Source organism: Chelonia mydas, chromosome 10 (assembly GCF_015237465.2).
Source record: "Chelonia mydas isolate rCheMyd1 chromosome 10, rCheMyd1.pri.v2, whole genome shotgun sequence".
Lineage (NCBI taxonomy): Eukaryota > Metazoa > Chordata > Testudines > Cheloniidae > Chelonia > Chelonia mydas.
Window position 1 is genome coordinate 35,417,238 of NC_051250.2, and position 25,537 is coordinate 35,442,774.

The 25,537-nt window shown below is 51.4% G+C and overlaps 1 protein-coding gene across 5 annotated transcripts in view; it reads right to left on the reverse strand.

Moving 5' to 3' along the window:
- ABCA3 (ATP binding cassette subfamily A member 3) overlaps positions 1-25,537 on the reverse strand; it is an 89,442-nt gene that overhangs the window by 12,330 nt on the left and 51,575 nt on the right. For all 5 annotated transcript variants that reach the window (XM_037910426.2, XM_043523753.1, XM_043523754.1 and 2 more), the window contains 14 exons: positions 23,865-24,019; positions 23,002-23,157; positions 18,637-18,847; positions 17,283-17,433; positions 14,652-14,750; positions 13,424-13,616; positions 11,056-11,359; positions 9,428-9,701; positions 7,996-8,200; positions 5,696-5,915; positions 5,229-5,387; positions 3,947-4,119; positions 2,910-3,044; positions 1,811-2,005 (listed from right to left, as the gene is read on the reverse strand). In XM_037910426.2, coding sequence (XP_037766354.1) covers positions 1,811-2,005; positions 2,910-3,044; positions 3,947-4,119; positions 5,229-5,387; positions 5,696-5,915; positions 7,996-8,200; positions 9,428-9,701; positions 11,056-11,359; positions 13,424-13,616; positions 14,652-14,750; positions 17,283-17,433; positions 18,637-18,847; positions 23,002-23,157; positions 23,865-24,019 — 2,630 coding nt within the window. The remainder of the gene's footprint in view (positions 1-1,810; positions 2,006-2,909; positions 3,045-3,946; positions 4,120-5,228; positions 5,388-5,695; positions 5,916-7,995; positions 8,201-9,427; positions 9,702-11,055; positions 11,360-13,423; positions 13,617-14,651; positions 14,751-17,282; positions 17,434-18,636; positions 18,848-23,001; positions 23,158-23,864; positions 24,020-25,537) is intronic.

Below are 25,537 nucleotides of genomic sequence, written 5' to 3' on the forward strand. Positions count from 1 at the left end.
GCTAAGATAACCTCGCTGGCACCTGACCCAAAATGACCAATGAGGGGACAAGACACTTTAAAAGCTGGAGTGGGGGGGAACAAAGGGTTTCTCTGTCTGTGTGATGCTTTTGCAGGGAACAGATCAGGAATGCAGCCTTACAACTTCTGTTAAGTTAGTAAGTAATCTAGCTAGAAATGCGTTAGATTTCCTTTCGTTTAGTGGCTGGTAAAATAAGCTGTCCTGGATGGAATGTATATTCCTGTTTTTGTGTGTTTTTGTAACTTAAGGTTTTGCCTAGAGGGATTCTCTATGTTTTGAATCTGATTACCCTGTAAGGTATTTACCATCCTGATTTTACAGAGGTGGTTCTTTTAATTAAAATTCTTTTTTTAAGAACCTGATTGATTTTTCATTGTTCTTTAGATCCAAGGGTTTGGGTCTGTGTTCACCCGTACAAATTGGTGAGGATTCTTATCAAGCCTTTCCCAGGAAAGGGGGTGTAGGGCTTGAGGGGATATTTTGGGGGAAGACGTCTCCAAGTGGGCTTTCCCTGTTCTTTATTTAAAACTCTTGGTGGTGGCAGCATAGGGTTCAAGGACAAGGCAAAGTTTGTATCTTGGGGAAGTTTCTAACCTAAGCTGGTAAGAATAAGCTTAGGGGGTCTTTCATGCAGGTCCCCACATCTGTACCCAAGAGTTCAGAGCGGGGAAGTAACCTTGACAACATCAAAGGTCAGACACGTGTAATGAAATAGATGACCTGACCAGGTCACTGTTCTGTGTCAGAGCAAAGGCTGTTACGAACTTGAACCCCCAGAAAACCCTCTGGAGAGGTGTGAAAGGCTGACTCCTGCCAGAGCCCTGCTGAAGACAAGGTGATCCCTGGTGAGATCACTAGCAGGCATGTAGGTTTTTATTGTTTGATTTGGTTTTCTCTCACCTTAAGAATAAATGAGCTGCGTGAGAACTTGTAACTGCTGACAATTCACACTATTACAGATCCCACACACTGCCTGCCACCAGATCGGTCATGGTGCAGACAAACGGCACAGGTATTCCCACTGTGGTCAACCAAGGGCACCGGCTCCTCAGCCATCACCTCTCTTGGGCGGGGACCTACGTCTCTCTCCTGCCAGACTGGGGCTTTCCTAGGCTGCACAGTTCTGCCCTCTGCAGCGATATCCCCAGAAAACCAGACTGCCTAGGCAGGCCAGCATCTGCGCTTGGTTTCTCTCCAAAGGCTGGGAACAGCTGTGATTGCCAGCAGGGATAAGTTACTGTCGTCAGAGCGCACCATGGAACTTTTGTTCACCTGGCCAGTTAGTGCGCTGTAGATTTACACCTTGGCTTGCCATGCACTAAGTCTCCATGACAAGCCCTAATTTGCATGCTTGTTTTTAGCAGCCCATCTCATGCTGGGTAGCTTAATCCACTTTGAGTACTGTGTGTGGCACACTTCAAAGAGTGACTGAAGTTATCCAAGTGTTGAACTTGTTTGATCTCTGCCTTTACAGCAAAGGGGGCCAGTGTGCCAAGTAACCAGATTTCACTCAGTGGAGCAGGCTGGCTGGACAAGAAAGCAGCTGGCTCTCTGCATTCTTGGGATCATTATTACAACAGCCTACCCCCAAATCCTGCTTCGGCCCTTCCACGTACTAGACAGACAGCCGCTAACCACACGCACGGAGCCAGAAGCAGCATCATGCGCTTTGAGAATCAAACACAGGGCGCGGAAGCAAGACTGCTCCCCGCCCTGCCCCTCCAGCAGTGCCCGCCACGGGTGGCACCCAGACCCCAGCCTCGCCCCTTCACTCGCTGGTGTTCGGTACCTTTTTGATGTTGGCCAGAATGCTGTGGCCGTCCACGTAGGCATCCCCCGAGGTGATGCTCTCGTCGCCCGTCAGCATTTTGAAGGTGGTGGTTTTGCCGGCTCCATTGAAGCCCAGCAGGCCGAAGCACTCCCCTTTGTTGACCGCCAGAGAGATTCTGTCCACAGCTAGCAGGGACTCACTGCTGTTATACACCTGGGAGAATGCAGAGAGCCAGCACTCACTCACAGGGAGCCTGGGCTGCTTCTGTCTGCCACAGATGCACTACCACTGCTTCCTGACTGGGCGCTGGGCTCCACAGAGGATGCTCAGGGACAGGGCTCAGAAGGGGACCCCAAGAGCCTTGCGACAAATGAAATCCAAGCCCTTGACCTGACGCAGGGCTGAGAACACAGAATTAGATCCCCACCACCCACCCCTGCCCACCACAGCTGTGCCCAGTGTGACATGGGAAGCTGACCATAATGTGGGCATTTGGCATCCTGAGTGTGAGCAGCGATGGGGCTCAGGCCCCTGTCTCATGGCAGCCAGTGTGCAGGGCCTTACCAGGCCGTGCTCAGGATCATAGAATCATAAGACTGGACGGGACCTCGAGAGGTCATCTAGTCCAGTCACCTGCACTCATGACAGGACTAAGTATTATCTAGACCATTCCTGACAGGTGTTTATCCAAGCACCCAGGGAAATGACGAGCATGGGCACCTCACTCCACATCCACAGAAGCCCAGGGCTTTCCTTGGGCACTTTGCAGTCAATGCCTCCCCATGGACATGCCAACAGGACACTCCAAGGACTAACAGCTGCACTCTTTCACCCCAGCGTGCCCAGCAGGGCGTGGTCAGCATTGCCACTCACCAGGGTGAAGGTGGCCTTGGGGAACTTGGCATTTGTGCCAAGTTGCTGGGGATACTGCAGGAGGAAAGGCCTGATTTTGCTGCTGTGCAAACGCTCCCCCGCACGGCTTTGCTAGAGCACCTTGAAATCCAGACCCGCAACACCCCTGCTAGAGCTGCAGTGAGACAAACCATCCATGTCCATCCCCTTTAACCTGGGACCCCTGTAGGGATCGGATCTGCAAGGTGCCTGGGCTCCAGCTCACCTTGGTGAGCTCCTTGATGACCAACGGGCTGCTCAGCGATGACAGCAGCTCTGGCGGGGACTCCAAAACTTTCTTTCTCTCATCTGCCACATCCCTGTCTTCCGGCAGCACAGGGATCCTGTTCAGCAGCATTGCCTATGCCGGTGGAACCAGAGGGAGTTACTGGCAGGGGCAGGCGGGCTGCCTTGGGCTGACGACGGGCAAGCCCCCAACACGGAGAAATGCAATGTTCCGATACACCCTGGATGGATCCTCCCCCCCAGCCAACCTGAGGATTGATCCCCCCACCTGGTTGACCCTTCAGCCTAGTTGACTCTAGGAACAATTCTCCACTCTGCACCACGCCTGACAGCCCTGGTCGGGGGGGTGGGGGAGGGAAAGAAACCCCCATGCTCAGAGAAGGACAGACCAGTGCTGTGAGCAGTTTAGCGAGGGCTGGAGAAGCCACCCCAGATTACTCCTGCTCTTAGTCAGCAAGAAGATGGGATTTAGAGCAAAGAGCAGGTAGTTTGTGGCTCTGACACAATGACCACACCTCTCACAGGCCTTGTACTCTGTTGAGATTTGGCTTTCTTTCTAAGTCATGCTCTGGGGGGCTTTCCTTACACCAGACGGATGCAAACGCCCCTGAACTGAACGCACATCCCCCAATCCCAATGGTCCCAGATGCTCGGGGACAATCAGGACCAGATCCGAATTGAGCGCTTTGGGTGCAACTCCAGTTTGTATCATCACCTCAAGAGCCAACGGGCCCGATTCCCATTTACACCAGCGTCACTTCCCTGACATCAGCAGAGCCAATCAGCAGAGTCTCCGCAGGACCGCAAGCACACAGGTACCCCCTGCAACACTGGGCCTGGCAGACTTCCTGCTACACAGGCTTGTGCTCAGGGGCTCATGCACAGTAGCCAAACCTGGCAGAGGGGACCATGAGCAGGGCAGTTGCTGGTATGAGTCAAGAAAAGGGCACAGACCATGAAGAACGAAGGTGGGGGATAGAGGAGACCTGGAACTACAATGCTCAGTCAACAGCTCACCCATTTCCGCCTCCTACTGATGCTGCAGATGAAGGTCCTCACTCTCCAGAGGAGGTTAGTTTCAATGAGGAAGAGGAGGAGGAGGAAGACGGTTCCCTGGACACTCAGGGAGGTCAGATATTGCCCAATCCCTGGAGTCTCCCATGAGAAGTAATTCGTCTGGTAACTGATATCTGGAAGGGGGGGAAAAAAAAAAACAAAAAACATCAGAGGTGGGTCATTCCGCCCTTGGGTGGGAAGGGAGGATTCTCCCTTTTATGTTTTCAGAGTGAATACAGCCGGGGCTTCCCCCCTGCACAGCTCGGCCAGTCCCCCCCGGCCCAACCTGCCGCATCCCCTACCCTGGGCTTCCACGCCAAGCTGCCTGCTCAGCTCGGCCAGTGCCCCTCCCCTGAAACCTGCCACTCCCCCTAGCTAGGGCTTCCCCCGCAGCTAGGCCACTGCCCCTGCACTCCGTCAGTCAGGGAATGCAAACTGGCAAGGATCTGGTGATGCAGAAAGATGCCCATGAGGACTCACACAAAGACCACTGGATTCTTCACTCTTTGTCCAGAGTTTAACCTAGTTCCTCCGAGGTAAAAGGCTAATGCCAAAACCCCACTGTGCCCTTCCCCCTCCCCATCAGCCTTTAACCATCTCCTCATTTCTTGCTTTCCAAACAGACTTCTCAGCTCTACCATCCAAGGGCAGGAGTGGAATCCCAAGGTGCTGGAACCACAGATTTCCCATGCTAAGGTGTCCTGAAGGAGCACTAACTGCAGAAGCCAGGCCTGCCAGTCCCAGAGAAACAGGGAGGCAGAGATTTGCCCTTGCTGTGCGTTCATACGTCAGGGACCAGACACCAGTAAGCTTTCAAGTATTTTTCACCTCTCTCCAAGATCCCCCCCGTGAACTCTTCTGTCCTGGCCCATCAATACCATGGCTCTGAGTGACCATGAAGGTTCTAATCGGCTCTCCAGCTCCCCAGGAGCCCAAATGCCAAGTCAATAAATATAATTCCGCTTGTCAATTTGCACTGGTTTCCCCAGACGGAGCAGAGCCTCAGGAATACAATTGCACAATGAAGGCACTCAATAGCACCAAATGATACAGAGGGGTGAGCAGCATTTGTAATCCAAGTTCCCTCAAATGTCAGCAATGTTCCTTTCTCTCCCCCTAACACCCAACACCTCTCAGAAAAATCTGCTATGAACACCTGCGCGTGCCATCTTACTGCAAGGTGCGTAGGGATCTGGACAGTTGTGGGCTGGCGAGCTGAGCAGGGAGCAACTGGGACACTCACTGAATGCTTTGCAGATGATGTTGGCTTCGATGGAAGAGGTGCAAAACTGAATGAACTCGTAGTTCTGGTAGAAGTCACTGATGCACTGGCCCAAGCAGTAGTTGGGCAAAATCAGGAAGATTTTATCCAGGGTTTTGGACAGGTCCACGAGGCCCAGCTCTGAAAGAGAAACAAGATCAGCAGGTCGGACTTCAATGATGGAACCTGCTGTTTCTCCAAGAAAACACAGTGCCAAAACGTCAGAGTTTACAAAGCTAGGAGGGAAAATGAATTGGCACCACGGTGCATGGCAGAAGGAATGAATCTGCAGAGATTTCCCTGCTCGCAATTAGCACTGTAGGGTCCCCCAGCAAAGGAACTGAGGAAAATCTCTTTCCACTGGAGGCCAAATCATCTCAGCGTTCTTATCAGGGGGGTGGTTGGGGGTAGGGGGATTCTGCCAGGAGGGCAGCGGGCAGCCCCTTTACCTGGAATGCTCATGATCGTGACTGTGAGGAAGGTGGTCGTGCCCGAGAAGATGTTGAAGATGGTGAGGCGCGTGTAGGCTGTAGCTGCCGCTGAAAAGAAGAAGCTGAGCAGGTACATGAGGGGGATGATGGCCCAGCCGTAGAGCAGGAAGATCAGCATCACATCGACGAGGTGGCTGTCCTGGGTGAAAGCTTTCACATCGAAGGCTTGGAATATCACCTTAGAGACGACATTGAAAGGAGAACCAACACGACTCCTAGAGCCTCCATCTGAACAGGCCAGACGGCAGGATTGTTAAGCTGTTAGCTAACTCTTCACACACACTGCCAGCTCCCCCCGGGGCCTGGGCAGAGTCAGCTGTCTCATGGAGCACCCTGCTCCACACAACCCCATCAGCTCCCACCAGGGTACGACAACAGTCTCCTTCTAGAGGAAGCCATAGATCGTGACATCGGGAGTAAAGCAACACTATTTACACTTCACCACCACCACAAGTCTTTCCAGCAGGATTTCTGTAAGCCAGAGATGCAGTTTTTCCTTTTGGTCCTTTATAGTAATCGAGACAATAACAGATCCAGGTGGGATGGTCCCATTCTATCTATCCCCAGACTACAACACTGGGCACCATGTACACATCTGAGCATCTCGGAAACATCAGTGAATTTATCCTCAACCCCTGGAGAAACAGAGAAATATTATCCCCATTTTATGGATGGGGAACTGAGTGACCGGGCAGATTAGTAACTTGCCCAAGGTCACAAACGCAGGCTGAGGCACATCAGGCCAGTGGATCCAGGTCTCATCACCAGTTCATGCAAGCCACCAGTTCGCATCCCTCATGAAGAGGCTCAAGGAATCCATGGCAAATGGGCCATCAAGAGCTGGCCAGGGAGGGCTGCCCATACCACACCCCTGAGCTACATGACATGGTACAGCCCAACTGGATTGGCCACATCAGCATCTCCTACAGCTTCTGGCCATTCGGGAGCCATCTTCAGCCCTGCTTTGCCTATTACTGTAATAAGATGGCCCCGACGATAGGAGATGTGTGGGAGTTGACAAAATTACTGGCCTAGTGGAAACAGGGGGAGAAGCAGTAGACATGATATATCTTGATTTTAGTTAGGCTTTTGACACAGTCCCACATGACCTTCTCATAAGCAAATTAGGGAAATGTGGCATACATGAAATTGCTGTAAGATAGGTGCACAAGGGGTTGAAAGACTGTACTCAAAGAGTAGTTATCAATGGTTCGCTGTCAAACTGGGAGCGTGTTGCTAGGGGGGTATCACAGGGGTCAATCATGGGTCTGGTATTATTCAATACTTTCATTAATGGTTTGGATAATGGAGTGGAGGGGATGCTTATAAGATCCGCAGATGACAGCAAGGTGGGTGTGGTTGCTAGCCCTTTGGAAGCCAAGACTAGAATTCAAAATGACCTTGACAACTGCAGAATTAGTCTGAAGTCAACAAGATGAAAGTCAATCAAGTCAAGTGCAAAGTACTTCACTTATGAAGGAAAAATCAAATGCACAGCTACAAAATGGGGAATCACTGGTTAGGCAGCAGCACTTCCGGAAAGGATCTGGGGGTTAGAGTGGATCACAAACTGAATGTGAGTCAACAAGGTGATGTAGGTGTGAAAAAGGTGAATATCATTCTGGGGAGCCTTAACAGGAGTATTGTATGTACAACACAGGAGGTAATGGTCCTGCTCTGCGTGGCACTGGTGAGGCCTCAGCTGGAGTTCTGTGTCCAGTACTGGGCACCCCACACTTTAGGAAAGATGGGGACAAACTGGAGAGTGTCCAGAGGAGAGCAACACAAAAATAATAAAAGGTTTAGAAACCATGACCTGTGAGAAAAAGTTAATCTGGGCACATTTAGTCTTGAGAGGAAAAGAAGGGGCGGGGGGGGGGGGGGAAGACACCTGATAACAGTCTTCATATCTGTTAAGGGGTGTTATAAAAAGAGGAAGGTGATCAATTGTTCTCCAGTCCACTGAAGGTAGAAGAACCATTGGGCTTAAGCTGCAGCTAAGGAGATTTAGGTTAGCTATCAGGAAAAACTTTCTGACTAGAAAGGCAGTTAAGCTCTGGAATAAGCGTCTAAGGGAGGTTGTGGAATTCCCATTGAGGGAGGTTTTTAAGAGCAGCTGGACAAACACCTGTCAGGGCTGGTCTAGGTTGACTTGGTCCGGCCTCAGTGCAGGGGGCTGGACTAGATGACCTCTCGAGGTCCCTGCCAGCTCTACATTACTATGATTCTAAACCAGGGACATGTCAGTGGTGACTCACCAGCATCAACGCACAGGGAATGAGGAAGTTGATGAGGTCCCAAAGCAGGGCCGAGAGCCAAAAATTGGCCACATAGACCCCGCTGACAAACTGCACGTGCTTGGCCTTGATGGCTCTCTCGCTGACCAGCAGGAGCGCGAAGGTGCTGGACAAGGAAGCCATCCCATAGAGCAAGTTAATAGCAATGGCGAACCCAGTCTGGCCTCTAAGGGAACATTAAAGCAACTGGTTAGCAGGGGGAAAATCCCACCAGAGCAATACCGAGCATTTTAACTCATGCTGAAGACTACACTGTAGGCTGCATGCAGACCAAGCTGGTGGCTTGAGCTACTGCGGCTGTATGGCCTATTGCTATCCCCTCCCCCAGCATGGATTCTCGTAATGCCAGATGGGATCCTGACCATCTTCCAGACCCACCCCTGGGCTCCCTCCCAGTCACTCTAGGCAGCTCTGAGACCAGTGCTCCAGCCTGGAGAGCGGATGGGCATCTCCGGGAGACGTTCCTGGTGTAATGTGTTCAGCATTTGCTGCACCAAAGGGCAAATCCTGAGCGGTGCTGAGCACCTGCAACTCCCATCGACTTCAGTAAGAACTGCAGACACTGTGCACTACTCAGAATTGGGCCGCAGCAGTTCACCCCTGGCTGGACCTTTACGCATCACACAATTCAGCCTCAATGGCAGGCTGCTTTGGCTGGGGAGAGGAGACCAGGGCTGGAAAAGCATGGTGTGCCGAGGTGCCAGCAGAGCTCGAGCAGCCCTTGTCCGCCCCAGGCTCAGCTCAAGGGAGCCAAACCCACACCCAAGACCTAAGTGAAATAAAAATGAACAAGCACTACAGTAGTAACCCAGCGTCTCCACCCACGGCTCTCAGAGCACCTGGCAACCATCAACTAACCCAAACACTCCCTTGTGAGATCAGCAGCATGATTCTCTGGGAAGAGAGGGGAGTCAAGGCACAGACAAACGTGGTACTGCTTGGCTGAAAGCGGACATCTCCGTTGTCAAGTATATGCCTTTAGACACCTACAGCCTGGCTTCCCAAGGTGTTCATCAGCTCTATCGTCCACAGCTGGGATCCTGGGCCCTCAGCACCTCTGAAAACCAGGCTCTAGGTGTCTAGAGACAGACTCAGCCGCCGAGACACCCACTTTTGGCTATTTGGGTTTACATGACCTTGGGCGAGGTCACGCAGCAAGTCTGTAGCATAACTGGAAACAGTGCCCTGATACCCTGACTCCCAGGCCTGTGCTCTTGCCTGAGATAATACTCCCAGCTTTGTTCAGCCTTGGGAAACTCTGCGCGGGACCCTCCGCTGGTGCAAGTTAGCGTGGCTTCATTGGAATGGATGGAACTAGGCCTATTCACTCCAGCTGCGGATCTGGGCCCCTAACCCCTGGCATGAAAGCAAGCAGTAAGGAAGCTGAATGTACTCCATGAGTTGGTCCTTCGCCGTCTCGGTGATGTTCCGGGGCTGGGGATAGTTGGTGACAGTGATGGAAGCATTGGGTCCAGCCAGCAGCCGGAACAGGGCGTTGTCTGCCAGCATCAGTGCAGTGGCGGAGGCATGATACGCCTGGTTGTTGAACAGCGCCGTGACCACCGTGCGGTTTTTGACCTCTCCGAAGGAAGCAGCTGCGATGTAGCGTTCGTTGAAAGTTCCGCCCTCCTCCGCCGCTCGGGAGATCAGGTACTCCTCCAGGTCACCTGTGCCAGGCACACCCACTTCACCATTACAAACGGACCCCAGCAATGCACACCATATGCACAGCATAAGAGATACCAGGCAACTACACTCCACCAGAAGTCCACGGAAGCAGGGGAGGCTCCACACCTCAGAGTCCAGCTCTAATACAGCCTGATGGGGGAATTAGGTGCAAGACTGAAAGAAATCGCATGCTATAGAGGCGGGTGGGTCTTAGGTTTGTGTTGGTGGTTTTTTAGTTCAACTTTATTTTAGGCAAACCTCAGAACATGCTGCATGGCTCTGCAAATCCCCAGGATTTGGATAGGACACACATGACAGGCAACTGATAGATCTGATCAGTGATAGGCTGCTTGCTTAGTATAAAACGGAAATGCCCTTTGAAGGGAGCATAGATACTGCTAGTACGTCTCTGTTGAGAGAAGTCAAAAGAGGTCACACCATCCAGAGTTCTTGATAAGGGATGAACCTACAGGCCGTTATTTAATGTAACAGAAGAAACAGAATAGCAAGTCTACCAATAGTGCAAGCATGTCAGAGACAGACAGACAGGCCCACAAGGGCCAAACCTAACACATTTGGAGAAGGGTTATTCAAAGAGAGCTGTTTATAGGAAAGCCTGTACAGCAATTCCAGGCCTTCCTATAAATCCAGATTTCCTCATTTAGAAGCAAGATGTGCTTATGTTTAACACAGAGCTCTGAAAGCCAACATATTTTTAAATTAAATAAACGCACACAGAGTCTGGGAAAGCTGAATTAAGTTTAACCCCCTGTTCTGGTCTACATGAGGAAACATTGATGCATCTGCAAACATCTACTTGTTTTACAGACTGCAGAGGCTAGCTAAGAGCCAACGTAGCCTACCCTGAGAAATAACATGGAGAAAATAAGCAGGCTATATGCAGCTCTGGATACATTTAATGTGCATTAATACGCACACCTTATATTAAAAACAAAGCCAGTAAATACTGAGCCCAGAACTGAGTTCTGAGCTACTGGAGAAATCTTTTGTCACCCTCCATAGAAAGAATTAGCTACCAGAAGTGCCCAGATTGAAAGGCAGGTGGAAACTGGGAGGTTAAGGTGGAGCTCTGTCTTTAGCATGCCTGCTTAGTGAAATGGTTTAACAGGTTGGGATCAGAAATAACCTATGTACTGCATTACCCAAGCCGTTCAGGATCCAGCGAGGCTGGAATCTCACTTCCCTGGTGTCTGTTGGCTGCATCACATTGATCCTGCTCAGTTATTCTAGCTACTCACGATCTTCGGAGCAGGCAACCAGCAGCTCTTATACATACGGCCTGATGCTGTATGACCCCTCCAGAGTAGCAGGCCCACCCCTGGCCTGACCTACCTAGCACCTCCAGGGGCACTTGGCCCTGAGCATCCAGTAGCACTGCAAACTGTTCTGCCAGCCTTGGGGAGATCCTGGATGCCTCAGAGACAGAGAAAGGCACGACAGTCTTGCCATACGGGTCCAGCGTCAGCCTGAGCAGCGCAGAATCTCTCGGCCCGGGGAAGGTCTTGGCAACAACCAGAGCAAGGGTTGTGAAAATCAGCGGCACCAGGAACTGCGCTACCACCATCTTCCAGTTGCGCCAGCTGTACACTGCCCTCTTCATGAACATGGCATAGAACTGCTGGCAGCACAGGTAGAACTGAGATGGGAGAGAGGGGAGGGGAGGTTTTAATTGGACACCAGCAGACATCCTAGCAGGACAAGCATGCTAAAACCCATCCCTGCTGGGCCCTTCCTGACCCAGACAATGCTAACCGGACTAACATCAGAGCTCCCACGAGTGATGCTGGCTTGCAGCAAAGCCCACCAGGAGATTATGGGGGGTTAACAACTTGACTTCTGATGGCAAGGTCAACAATCTGCAACTAATGAACAGGCCACTGTCAGCTTGCGATCCGATCCGTTTTCAGAAGAGTAGCTCCAGCCCCCTGCCCCCAAGGCCCCAGCCAGTTTTTGTGGTTTTACAACCACCTTGTCTTACTTTTTTCTCTTCTCCCCTGTGGCTTAGTGAAACACACACAGAGCAACAAGAGAATGTGATCACACAGGCTGCCTACAGGGTGCTGCTGCAGCTGCACAAAGCGAGAGAAAGATTGTGTCCACTAATCTCCTTCAGTGCTAGGCGTAGGCGAGCTACTTGGAACAGCAGGAGGGAAAAGATTAGATAATCTGCATCTCTTTCAATCGGAAGTGACCCTTTAAACATAACTTTTGTAGTGTTGTTGTAGCTGTGTTGGGGGGCCCAAGACAGCTTGTCCCTTCTACCCAACAGCAGCTGATCCAACAACAGACATTGTCTCTCCTCTAGATCTAACACACTTTTAAAAGGCTGCAGTGGCTATTCCCTCACTGAATGCACAAAATCCATCTAGCAGAGGAAAGACACCAGAGAGAGGAAATCCCTCTTTATAGTGCTGGAAATATTCAGTGTTAAACATTGAGAAGAGTAAGACCAGGACATCTCAAAAGGAGAGGGGCATTCTTGTACTTCCCAGTTAAAGGCTTAAGATGCACACGATCCAGTGATTTTGCTGTGGAGGAATTCTACCTCTTCTCCTACACACCTCAACCCTGGCACAGCAACTAGTGCCGGTCAAATAAGAGGGGTTTCAGAAAGAGAGCGACCAAGACACAGCTCAGATTGCAATTCTGGGCATTTGAAATCAGAAGCAGGGGGAGTCTAGAGTCAGAGGATGGGACTAGAATCAGGACTCCTGGGTTTTAATTCCTGACTCAGTCACTGACTCACTGTGTAAGCTTGGGCAAGTCACTTCACCGCTCTGTGCCTCAGTTTCCCCATATGTAAAATAGGGATCCGATACAGACCTGCCTCACAGCTACACGGGTGAAGCCAGCCAATCACTGTGCTCTTGAATGAACTTGCACAGAAAAATGATAAAAGACAAAAACACTATCAACCATGGGAGGACACTTCAAAAAGCAATCACTCCACATCTGGCCGCTCCAAGAAAATATGCACCACACCTTTGACAGACACCCCTGGGAGCTTAAATTCATAACTTTGCTAGATACCAAAAATCATGGACTCAATAGAGACACTGGTTGTATGTCTCATTACAACAACCTGTAACACACTAACCTTGCTTTGCCTTATGACTGCAGTGTTTGTTAAATGCCCACTTCATCTTGAATGATCTCCTGCAACATGTGTTAACCCCTTACTAAGCTTAACAACCTGTTCCCCCTTGCATTTAGCTGTGACACGGATTCCCTTTCCCAGACCTGAAGAGGAGCCCGGTGTAGCTGGAAAGAATGTCTCTTTCACCAACAAAAGTTGGTCCAATAAAAGATACTACCTGCCCCATCTTGCGTCTTTGTCTCAATAGGACAGTTCAATTTCAGTAAAGTGAGTCAGTTAACGTTAGTGAAGTGATTTGAGAACCTCTTGCGGAAGGGTCTAGTGAAGTGCTTTTAAATTATTCTTATTAATAGGGAAAAGCACCATATGCTGCTATGTGGCCCAAGACTCCTAGGGCCAAATTCAGAGAAGGGCTAGATTTCGAGGGATTTAAGCAACTTGGGATGTAACTTACACCTTCTTCCTTCCCCCCTCAATGTGTAAATTACTCTCAGACTCACCTCTAAATCTGGCTCTGTCTTGATTTCCTCCAGACCCCAACCAAGCCAGTGGAGACGCACTCTAGCCTTCCCTATGCCCTGATATTCCCGACGGAGCACTCACCCCCGTGTTCAGTTTGATACTGGAGCAATCCTCCGTGATCAGAGCCCCACTATCATCAGTCATGTCAGTCATTCCACTCAGGCTGCTGGAGTCATCCATGGCCCAGTCGTTGGACCGCCTCTCGTGCTGGTACTGCAGGGCAGGGAGTTGGATGGCTTGGATATCCATGCTGGAGTCCACCAGCTTGCCAACCCTGAAACAGAAGGAAAAGCAGCCAATGGAAGTCACGCAGAGAACTGAATTTCATGCTGCTACGTTAAAACAAAGGAGACTCATGGGTCAGTGCTAACAACTTGCACTACAGATCAGCCTGAGCCCACACAACCATGCAGGGTTGTAAACGGACAAGCTGAACTCCAGTCCACAGGCCCTTTCTCAGCCTACGTTCATTCAGATTTTTGCCGGATCGACTCATTCCCCCACCCTGTATTCCTCTCTCAGCTATTCATTCCCAGTTCAGCCATGAGGAGGAGGGTTCGTGGAAAGGCTTTTTACTGTGAAAATGTTGGTCCAGGAGCTCCAGGGGGCTCTCGCGAACGCTGCTTGGATTTTTTTTAAATCCAAGACGACAGATTTGGCAGCTTTGGCCAATCACGTGCTGACTCAAGTGGCATTTCCAGAGAGCCTCCCAATCCAACTTCACAGTGCCCTAAACAGCAGCTTGACTTGGGTTTACCACCAGTGACACCTATAGTTGAAGTGGAAGAGGTCTGTGCTGTGGATCTGAGGGCTGGCAGGGTTCAAACACTGCTAATGACTCATACAGAGGTGAAAAAATGTATAAAATTGAGTGCAAGGATACTGGAGTAATTGCCGGAATGACTGGGGATCAGCCGAGTCCCTTCTGGACTTCCGTGACTGACTATGAACAACAGGAGTCAGGGCTACACTAAATCTCTGTGATCAGTTGAATAAGAGACGCATGAACCCCAGACACCCCAGGAGGGTTCAGTTGTTTCCTTAGAGGTGCCTAGAGCATCCTTGCTCTCAGTACAGGTTTTACACGTCCACTTCACACAAGCTATTCTGATCTCAGAGGCCCGCTGCAAGGCTCAGATCTGGAAACCTTTCCTGAGAGGATAAGGAAGGGGATTGGGTTCACTCGTCATGTCACTGCATTGAAACGGATATTACTGCTGGGGCTCATATTCGGAGACACCACCTTTAGTGAGTGGGGGTGCAAGTCTTCCCCGCTGGCTGTCCAAACGGCTCATTGCGTGATACCCACCTGAGGAAGACCTCCTCCATAGTGGTGACAGATGCACCATAGCTAGCGATCCCCAACTCCTCCCGTTTCTGCTCCAGCTCCGTGAACAGTGCCTCAAACCTGCCAGGACAGGGATGGAGTTAGAAGCTATATTCTGGCCCTTGCTAGAAGCCGGCTCCCCAGTTTCCCTGTGCAGAGGCCAGGTAGTAGCCAGCCACACTTGTTCATTAGGATGACAGGCAGACAGCGCCCTCTGCGTGGCTTGACGTGAGACAAGCTTGTTCAATTAATGGACCAGCAGAGGGTGAAGGGAAGCACTACGGGGTAGAACAGCAGTTCACCAGTAGGTGTCGTCGCCCTAGATACCCAGTATCGGGATTTCAGGCAGACAGGGTTGTATGGGAATCAAGTTAGCTAAGGGCAAAGAGACCGCCCAGACACTGGCCAGGCGCTGGCATGAGCCAAGGAGCCTGGGTTCCATCGTGCAGCTCCTGCATTCAGTGACGCTTTGGCTCCAGAGCAGCTTTTCCGCTTAGTCTTTACCCACCTGCCTTGCAATGGAAGCTCTGGGTGGTTTGCCAAGCGCACTGTGATGGCATTGCAGCTTCACTAAGCCCCTGTGGAAATGCTAATCAGCAGCATTAACTATTTGTATTAACTGTTTCTATCCCTGTTGCACCCCTGGGGACTAGCCCTACTGTGCGACAACATGGCCCCTTCCCCAAGGAGCTCACAATCCAAGCAGCCCACCAGCGATAGATCCCCACTACCCATTAGTGACAGCACGCCTGGGAACAGCAGGGATCTCCCCCCAGTAGTAGGAGCACTCCAGTGCCAAAACCGGACTGCTCTAGCCTTGCCTAAATGGAGGCTGAGGGCTCCTGTACTGAGCACAGAGTCACGCAGCAAAGCTGCTTCCTCAGTCTCTCTTCTGTGCAACTGAGGGGCGACCTATATGCCCCACTCAGGCAGTCTGATCTGTCTTCTCTAGATACAATAGCTGGGGTGTACCAGAGACCCTCCATCCTAGGAACGCCATTGGCCAGTCCAGGGAGAAGCCCTGTTTGGCAGTTGGGAATGCCCCAGGTCCCAAAGGGAGTCAGCATCAGCATTATAACCAGGTCTCCTGGGTTATAATCCTGCGCTTTAACCACCAGGCAACATTGCTCCTCTAAGCAGCCCTTCAATTGATAGCTTTGAATCATAGAATCATAGAATATCAGGGTTGGAAGGGACCCCAGAAGGTCATCTAGTCCAACCCCCTGCTCGAAGCAGGACCAATTCCCAGTTAAATCATCCCAGCCAGGGCTTTGTCAAGCCTGACCTTAAAAACCTCTAAGGAAGGAGATTCTACCACCTCCCTAGGTAACGCATTCCAGTGTTTCACCACCCTCCTAGTGAAAAAGTTTTTCCTAATATCCAATCTAAACCTCCCCCATTGCAACTTGAGACCATTACTCCTCGTTCTGTCATCTCCTACCATTGAGAACAGTCTAGAGCCATCCTCTTTGGAACCCCCTTTCAGGTAGTTGAAAGCAGCTATCAAATCCCCCCTCATTCTTCTCTTCTGCAGACTAAACAATCCCAGCTCCCTCAGCCTCTCCTCATAAGTCATGTGCTCTAGACCCCTAATCATTTTTGTTGCCCTTCGCTGGACTCTCTCCAATTTATCCACATCCTTCTTGTAGTGTGGGGCCCAAAACTGGACACAGTACTCCAGATGAGGCCTCACCAATGTCGAATAGAGGGGAACGATCACGTCCCTCGATCTGCTCGCTATGCCCCTACTTATACATCCCAAAATGCCACTGGCCTTCTTGGCAACAAGGGCACACTGCTGACTCATATCCAGCTTCTCGTCCACTGTCACCCCTAGGTCCTTTTCCGCAGAACTGCTGCCTAGCCATTCGGTCCCTAGTCTGTAGCGGTGCATTGGATTCTTCCATCCTAAGTGCAGGACCCTGCACTTATCCTTATTGAACCTCATCAGATTTCTTTTGGCCCAATCCTCCAATTTGTCTAGGTCCTTCTGTATCCTATCCCTCCCCTCCAGCGTATCTACCACTCCTCCCAGTTTAGTATCATCCGCAAATTTGCTGAGAGTGCAATCCACACCATCCTCCAGATCATTTATGAAGATATTGAACAAAACCGGCCCCAGGACCGACCCCTGGGGCACTCCACTTGACACCGGCTGCCAACTAGACATGGCTTTGCTTTTCCTACTGGCTGTTTGCCCTGGTTAGTCTGGATTTCTGTCCATGTTAGGTACCTCTCTGGCGCCCATCACCACAGCGTGTGGGGGACTCACAGTCTTTAATGTATCTTTATGTGTTTTTAATGTATCTACCAGCACCCTGGGAGGGAGGGCAGAGCGACTGTCCCCATTGTACAGATAGGACCTGCGGCCCAGCCAGGCTAAGGGACTTGCGCAAGGTCACATAGGAAGTCTGGGGCAAAGATTTGGACCCAGGCTCGTGCCCTAACCACTGGCCCAGCTTTCCTCCTACACTTTGCTGGATAACCGAGCAGTGCAGCATAGTTTAGGTCTCTAATTGCTGACAGGCCTTGTTTGTGTGCCAGAAATCTGGGCCCACAGCCATGTAAACAGCAGTGAAGGCAGCTATGGTAATTGCTGAGAGCAGCTGTTACCTGTGTGTGCTCTCTGTGGGCAGAATGAAGGACAGCTCGGCCCCAGCATTGCTCTCCAGGCTGGCATTGGGCACATACTGACAAATGAGGCGGGAGATCTCCCCTAGGTTACAGTACGGCTCCTTCACCATCACCATGTGGTAGCCGGCACCTGGGGGAAGATCAGTTAAAGACAAGCACCAGTCACAAAGGAAATTCCTTCCAGGGCATACCTAGCCTCTTGCTGCTGAGGAGAAGACAGGGCCTGACCTAATGCCACATTACATGGACCTCTACAACCTAATGCAAGGTGGCACCTTGACAGGATCTGAAGGGAAGCTCACCTGCTCTCCTTAGCTGGGAGCTGGTGGACGTGACCCCAAGGACTAGTGGATAGTGTTGATCTAGAGGGGGGCCCTCAGGAATCACAGCACCAGCAGAAGCGGAAAACCCTCCCAGCCTCACGGTGTCTGCAGTCTCTCTAAAAACATACGAGCATAAGAACGGCCAGACTGAGTCAGACCAATGGGCCATCTAGCCCAGATTCGTATCTTCTGACAGCTGTCGGTGCCAGGTGCTTCATAGGGAACGAACAGAGCAGGGCAATTATCGAGTGATCCATCCTGTCGCTCATTCCCAGCTTCTGGCAGTTAGAGACACGTGGTGCACGAGTCGTGTCCCTGACCATCTTGGCGAATAGCCATCGATGAACCTATCCTGCATGAACTTACCTATGTTCTCACCATGAGGAATATGGGCAGATGACATCTCCGAAAGAGAGAACGGCAACAGGCAGGGGGAGTGAGTGAGCAAACAGGAATACAAAACGGCCAGGGGTTTCCTTGTTAGCCCCACCACCCCTTCGCCCTTGGATTCTCCTCCTCCCCAAGGTGCCTGACGTAGACACGCTCCAGGGTGGACGTAGACTCCTGAGCCCATGCGTGCTCTACACTAGGCTGCCTAGGGGGCACCGATCACCTGCAGCAGCACCCCTGCCTCCAGCCCAGCATTGCAACCCTAAACAGGGCCTGAGGAGGAGGAAAGGCGGACTGGAGAGAGAGCCCACCCTGCATTCACCCTGCTGGGGTGGGTTCTGTCCCGTGGGGCTGGGCCCAGCTCCCTCCGCCAGTCCCCCTCCATCAAGACGATGGGCAGCTGGCCAAATCTGAGCGAGCAGTGCTGCGACCTGGCATATGGGGTTGCAGTGCCACTCAGGTTTGGGCCAGGAACCCGTCTGTCACGATGGAGGGGTGGCAGCTGTGCCAAACCGGTCATGGGGAGGGGAAGCTGGGCCAAACTTGAGCTGAGGGCCCTGTGCAGGTGTACACTGGTTAATCTGGGCCTGATTCCTGTGGGTGCAGTGGCCTCCCCATACCATATTTGTGCTTGAGGAAGAGCGAGGACCCGCAGCATTGCAGCTCGCCCTGGGCCATGATGGCGATGCGGTCTCCAAGCAGGTCTGCTTCGTCCATGAAGTGGGTGGTCAGCAGGATGGTACGGCTGCTCCTCTGGTGCTGGAGGAGGTCCCAGGTGGCCCTGCGGGAGGCTGGGTCCATTCCTGATGTCGGCTCATCCAGCATCACCACCTGTGCACCAGAGAAGGTCGTCCATTAAATGCGCCCGAGGCAGACCGGGCACTGTGCAGGGGCCTGAGCTGAACACAGCCCTGGCCTGGCAGCTCCGCAAAGACATGGGGAGGGGGGACATAGATAGTTAGAACAGGGTCACAGGAGCAACAAGTGCGAAATTAGGGGTGGAATCAGCCCAGCATCTTACATGTCTGTACACAACTGCAGGGCAAACTGGTGAACAAACAGGAAGAACCGGCAGTATTAGCATATGAGCTAAACTCTGACTGAATTGGCAGCAGAGACCTGTTGGGATAAGTCTCATGACTGGACGATTGGTAAAGAGGGGTGTAGCTTGCTCAGGAAGGACAGACAGGGTAAAAAGGGAGGAGGTTTGCATTATACATCAAGAACATGGACACTTGTTCTGAGGTCCAGGAGGTGGTGAGAGGAAGATCATTTGAAAGTTTCTGGGTAAAGAACAACAAGGGTAAAAAAAAAAATAGGGCTCACATCATGGTAAGGGTCTACTATAGAGCACCAAATCAGGAAGAGGAGGTGGATGAGGCATTCCCAGGACAAACAACAGAACTATCCAAAACCCAAGAGCTGGTAGTAATGGGGGACTGGAACTACCCGGACATCTGTTGGGAAAGTAACGTGGCAAAAGACAAACTTTTCAGTAAGTACTTGGAGGGTATTGGGGACAAAAGTTGTTTCTGAATGTGTAGGAAAGAACCAGGCAGACAGCCATTTCAGACTTGATTCTCAGCAACAGGGAGGAACTGGTGGTGAATCTGAAGGTGGAAGACTATTTGGGTGAAAGTGATTCACAATTCTAAGGAAAGGAAAAAGAGTGAAACAGCAGAATAAGGACAACAGACTTCCAAAAGCTGACTTTAATAAACTCCGTGAACTGGTAGGTCAGGTCACCATGGGGAGAAAATCTAAGGGATAAAGGAGTTCAGGACAGCTGGTAGTTTCTCATGGAGACAACTGCAAACTACCCCGATGCAAAGAGGGAAAATAGGAAGAGGCCAATATGGCTGCGTCAGGAGCTCTTTAATGACCTAAATGTCAAAAAGGAACCCTGCAGAAAGTGGGAAGACGACAACGACTTGCTAAGGAGGAGTACAAAAGAACAGCACAAGCACATATAGACAAAATCAGAAAGGTTAGCCACAAAATGAGTTACACCTAGCAAGGGACATAAAAGGCATTAAATACATTAGCAACAAGAGAAGGAAGAAGGAAAGCGTAGGACCTCTACATCAGAGGTGGGCAAACTATGGCCCGCAGGGACCCTCCTGCCCAGCCCCTGAGCTCCTGGTCCGGGAGGCCAGCCCCTCCCCCGCAGCCTCAGCGTGCCGTGCTGCCGGTGTAGTGTATTCAACTTCTCCGCATAGGAATGTGCTACTGGTAGCAGTTATGGAGAGCAATTTACTACACTACACCGGGGCAACGCTCTGGGCGGCCGGGCAATGCTCTGGGTGGCCGGGCAACGCTCTGGGCGGCCGGGCTGTAGCGCCGCTAGCCACCAGTGTTCTGTGCTGCGTGGTAAGGGGGGGTGGATAGAGGGCAGGGGAGTTCGGGGTTGTGGTCAGGGGATGGGGGTGTGGATGGGGTTTGGGCGGTCAGAGGGCGGGTTGAATGGGGGCAGGGGTCCCGGGGGGGGGCAGTCAGGAAGGAGGGGGGTTGGATAGGGCGGTGGGGGGCAGTGAGAGGGGTGTGTGTGGATGGGACAGGAGTCCTGGAAGGGGGGGGCGTCAGGGGATGAGAAGCGGGGGGCAGATAGGGGGCGGGGGCACAGCCTCCCCTAACCAGCCCTCCATACAATTTCCAAACCCAATGTGACCCTCAGGCAAAAAGTTTGCTCACCCCTGCTCTACCCAGCAGGGAAGGAAAGCTAATAACTGATGACATCAAGAAGGCCGAGGTGTTTAATGCCTGCTTTGCCGCAATCTTCACTAAAAAGCTTAAATGATGACCAGATACTCAACAGAATTAATATTAACGAGGGGGAAGGAATGCAAGCCAAAATCGGGAAAGAACAGGTTAAGGAATCTTTAGTTAAGTTAAATGTATTCACGTCAGCACAGCCTGATGAAATTCATCCTAGGGCACTTATAGAAGTGGTTGACGCAATCTTGGAGCCATTAGCAATTATCTTTGAGAACACATGGACAACAGGTGAAGTCCCAGAGGACGGGAGAAGGGCAAACATAGTACCTGTGGTTAAAACGGGGGACAAAGAAGACCTGAGAAATACACACCAGTCACACTTACTTCAATCCCTGGAAAGATAATGGAACAAATTACTCAGCAATCAATTTGTAAGCTCCTAGGGGATAACGGAGTTATAAGGAATAGCCAGCATGGAGTTGTCAAGAAGAAATCATGCCAGACCAACCTAATTGCCTTCTTAGACAGGGTTATGGCCTAATGGAAGGGGGAACCAGTAGACGTGATATATCTTCACTTTTAGTTAGGCTTTTGACCCAGTCCCACATGACATTCTCATAAGCAAACTAGGGAAACGTGGTCTAAATGAAATTACTATATGGTGGGTGCACAACTGGTTGAAAGACTGTACGCAAAGAGTAGTTATCAATGGTACATTGTCAAAGTAGGAGGACTTATCTAATGGGTTCATGCAGCAGTCAGTCCTGGGTTGGGTACTATTCAATATTCTCATTAATGACTTGGATAATGGAGTTCAGAGGATGTTTATAAAATTTGCAGATGACATCAAGCTAGGAGGGGTTGCAAGCACTTTGGAGGCCAGGATTGGAATTTGAGACGACCTTGACAAATTGGAGAATTGGTCTGAAATCAACAAGATGAAATTAAATAAAGACAGGTGCAAATTATTGCTCTTAGAAAGGAAAAAATCAAATGCTCAACTATAAAGTGGGGAATAGGCAGGAAGGAAAGGATCTGGGAGTTATAGAGGATCACAAATTGAATATAAATCAACAATGTGATGCAGGTGTGAAAAAGGTTAATATCAGTCTGGGGTGTATTAACAGGAGTGTTGCATGTAAGCCACAGGAGGTAACTGTCCCGCTCTACTCAGCGCTGGTGAGGCCTCAGCTGGAGTTCTGTGTCCTGTTCCAGGCATTGCACTTTAGGAAAGATGGGGACAAACTGGAGAGAGTCCACAGGAGAACAACAGAATTAAAAAAAGGTTTGGAAAACCTGACCTACGAGGAAAGGTTAAAACCTAGGCATGTTTAGTCTTGAGAAAAGATGACTGAAGGGGGACCTAAGAACAGTCTTCAAATGTGTTAAGGGCTGTTAAAAAGAGGATGGTGATCAACTGTTCTCCTGTCCACTCAAGGTAGGACAAGAAGTAATGGGCTTAGTCTGCAGCCTGGGAGCTTTAGGTTAGACAATAGGGAAAACTTTTAGCTACGAGGGCAGTTGGGCTCTGGAACAGGTTTCCACGGGAGGTTGTGGAATCCCCGTCATTGGAGGTTTTAAGAACCAGTAGGACAAACACCTGCCAGGGATGGTCTAGGAGGTTTATGTGGCCTTGCCTGGTGCAGGGGGCTGGAATTCATGATGACTTAAGGTCCCGTCCAGCCTGACATTTCTATGATTCTGTGGCCTGCAGGGATCCGCAAGGCCTGGGCTGAACGCATCCCCAAGCTAGCAGCTCTGCACAGACACGGCACAGCACAGCGGGACAGCCCCAGCCTGGGCTGAACACAGCTCTGCACAAGTGTGTAATGGGCACAGTGGAGGGACCAACTGCCGCACACTGGTCTGCCCCACCAGTCCAGACACGGCCGGTACCAACCTTGGCGCTAGTCCAGAGAAGGCAGCCCAGCCTCCCGACTTCCATTCCGAGGGTACCAGACCCCCCAACACCTGCCGTTCTAACAAACCCTCCTGACTCACGAGGGGAGGGGCAGCCTTCGGCGAGCTCAGTGCCCATCCTGCTCCAACAGGCTGGGATGGCAGCAGCAGTTTGCCACAGCCCTGTCCCCAGAGAGCCCTCTGCTATAGCCCCTGAATGACACAGCCTCCTTGTGCCCCCGAGATCACCAGTGCACCTCCTGGTGGTGGAGCAGGAGGGGCCCGGGACCAGCCACTCTGCCAGGGAGCTCCTCACTAGCACTCCAGCCCCCGGGCTCCACAGGACCACCTGGGCGAAGGGAGCCACTTGCCTTGGAGTCCCCGATGAGTGCGATGCCGATGGACAGCTTGCGTTTCATGCCCCCGGACAAGGCCTTTGACAGAGAGCAGCGCTTCTCCTCCAGGTTCAGCAGCCTCACGATACGGTCTATCTCCTCCGGGCACTTCAGCGAGGGGTAGCCCTTCAGCTGGCAGACAAGACAAAAGAAGGGTTAACAGTTAAGAAAGCAAACCCAGCAGGGAGGAACCTGCCCCCTGCCCCATACTGACACAAGCAGTGAGGAAAGCCCCTATGCAAGGGGCCTTGTTCACTCAGCTCCTGCTGTAAGGACATGTCCCATGCTCCCTCTCTACCCATGCTTCTGCATTAACCAGGAACGCAAAGTCAGGAGAAGGGGAAGAAGTTAACGACTCAGCTCCTGCCACAGAGTGAATTCTTTCCTGCAGCAACCCAGTCTCCAGCCCAGTCACGCCCCCCACCCCCAGCGCGCTGGGAAATGGGACTGCGAGATGCCTCAGTGGGAGACCATCCTTAGAGCTGCTCCGCTCTAAGATAAACTGGATGGAATAAGCTACTCAAACCAAAGACAGTGCTTCTGCAGCGTTTGCACCTGTTCAACCAAACCAGCTGCAAGCTGGCATGTAGATAACCCCAGTATGGATAGAAAATTAAAGGATAAACATTATTTTCTATTATTCGTATGAAAAGTACAAACATCAGTGTTTAGTGCAGGGGGCACGCAGGAGTAACATGGTGCTACATTACTGACTGCAGCTGCTGTGCCCAGCCCAGAGCTTCAGGTCACCATTGTGCTACTGAGATACCAACACTTCTGCAGGCACAGCCGGGCCCCTGGCCTCTTCCCTCCCAGGATGCCACACATCCTCCGCTCACCGCAGAGTAGAAGTACAGGTGCTCCGCCACTGTCATGTTGTCAAACAGAACATCGTGCTGGGGACACAGACCCAGACTCCTTCGGATCAGAACCATGTCCTGGGAGATCTCGTAGCCGTTGATGTAAGCCTGGCCGCTCGTGGGAGGATACAGACCTAGGAGGTAGCAATAACCACATGTGGGTAAGAGCAATGAGGTGCCAGGGCCCAGTCTCTTCCCAGCCCGCACTGGAGAACCTCAGCTCCCAAGCCCTGTGGGTTTCCCACACCCCTCACCCTAGGCTGACTAACCTTCACTTTAGCCACTGTGCTTCGAAGAACTGAATGGGGCTCCCCTTAGAGCCGCTCTGTACCACCCCTTAATTAGTTTCTTCCCTCTACCCTGATGGAGCTGATTTCACAGAGCTCCCAGAATGGCCTGAGCAGGGAGAGAGACAGATGGGGATGTGAACGTGTCTGCCATGCAGCAGTGCACAGCACCTGCCACTACACCACTGTCCCACACTGCCTGAAATCCCCTTCGAAGTCAAAGGAAGTCTCGGTCCTGGCTTGGCTGCATAGCCTTGTTCAGCCAGCAAAGCGCTCTGCTGCAGGGACAGGCACAACTCACTGCAGGGGCCAGGAATTCACTTCTCCCTTTGCACAATTGGCAGAGGTTCTGCTGTCCTCTGATACATCAGCTCTTGGCTGCTACAGGAGGCAGGATACCAGACTGGCTGAACCAATGGTCTGATCTGGCCTTGCAAGTCCTATGCCCCACACACTGCTGAGAGCCACATGAAGGTTGGACCAACCCGGGGGATTCAGCCATCAAGCAAGAGAGCCTGGATGAGATTCCCACATTTCATCTTCCGATCCTTGGGCCAGCAGAGGCAGTGCGCTAGGCCCCATGAGGAGGAGGAACGGGCCATGTGTCACCCCACAGCTCCTTGAATTGTCAAGAGCCCTTCATTTCCAGATAGCCATTTGCTATGCAATAGCAATGGTCTATCGTTCTGTGGCATGCACCAAGGCGTTGCACAGGAAAACAAGGAGGTGTGTGGAAGCAGTGTGTGCAAAGGAACAGGCCAGGACAAAGTACAACAGCTCACCTATTTGTAATAGGACAGACACCGGAGAAGTGCACAGAACAACTTTTAGACTTCAAACAGGCTTTTGATAGCCCTTAGCAGCAAGGGGTAAGGCAAGTTAGGAGAACGTATGGCACCCCAGAGAAACTGATCAAGCTGAGAGGAAACATCCACAGCAAGTTGCTGAGAGCGGTGAGAGTCGCCAAAAGGAGCTGATGGAGCGGTTCAGGATGACCATACGACGGAGAGAAGGGCGCATGCTAATCAGCAGGTTTGTTCCACTTGGTACTGGAAGCAGTATGGGCTGTAGCACTGAGAGAAGTCACGCTATATGGGAGGACAGAGAATAACGCACAGACAATATTGCTCCCCTCCCCCACCAGCACTGACCAAGGAAGATTTACAAAGAATAGCTGACAAGGCGACAGGGAAAGTAGAAAATTTGGACGGAAGATCAGCATGGAGAAGACAAATAATATGGCAACTGGAAGACAGGAGGAAAAACGTAAAGATCAGAGAAAAAGGACTAGAACACGTGGGAAATCTTGTGTGCCTTGGAGGACTAGGCGTGGAGAATGGGAATTGTTACAAGGACACAAAAAGA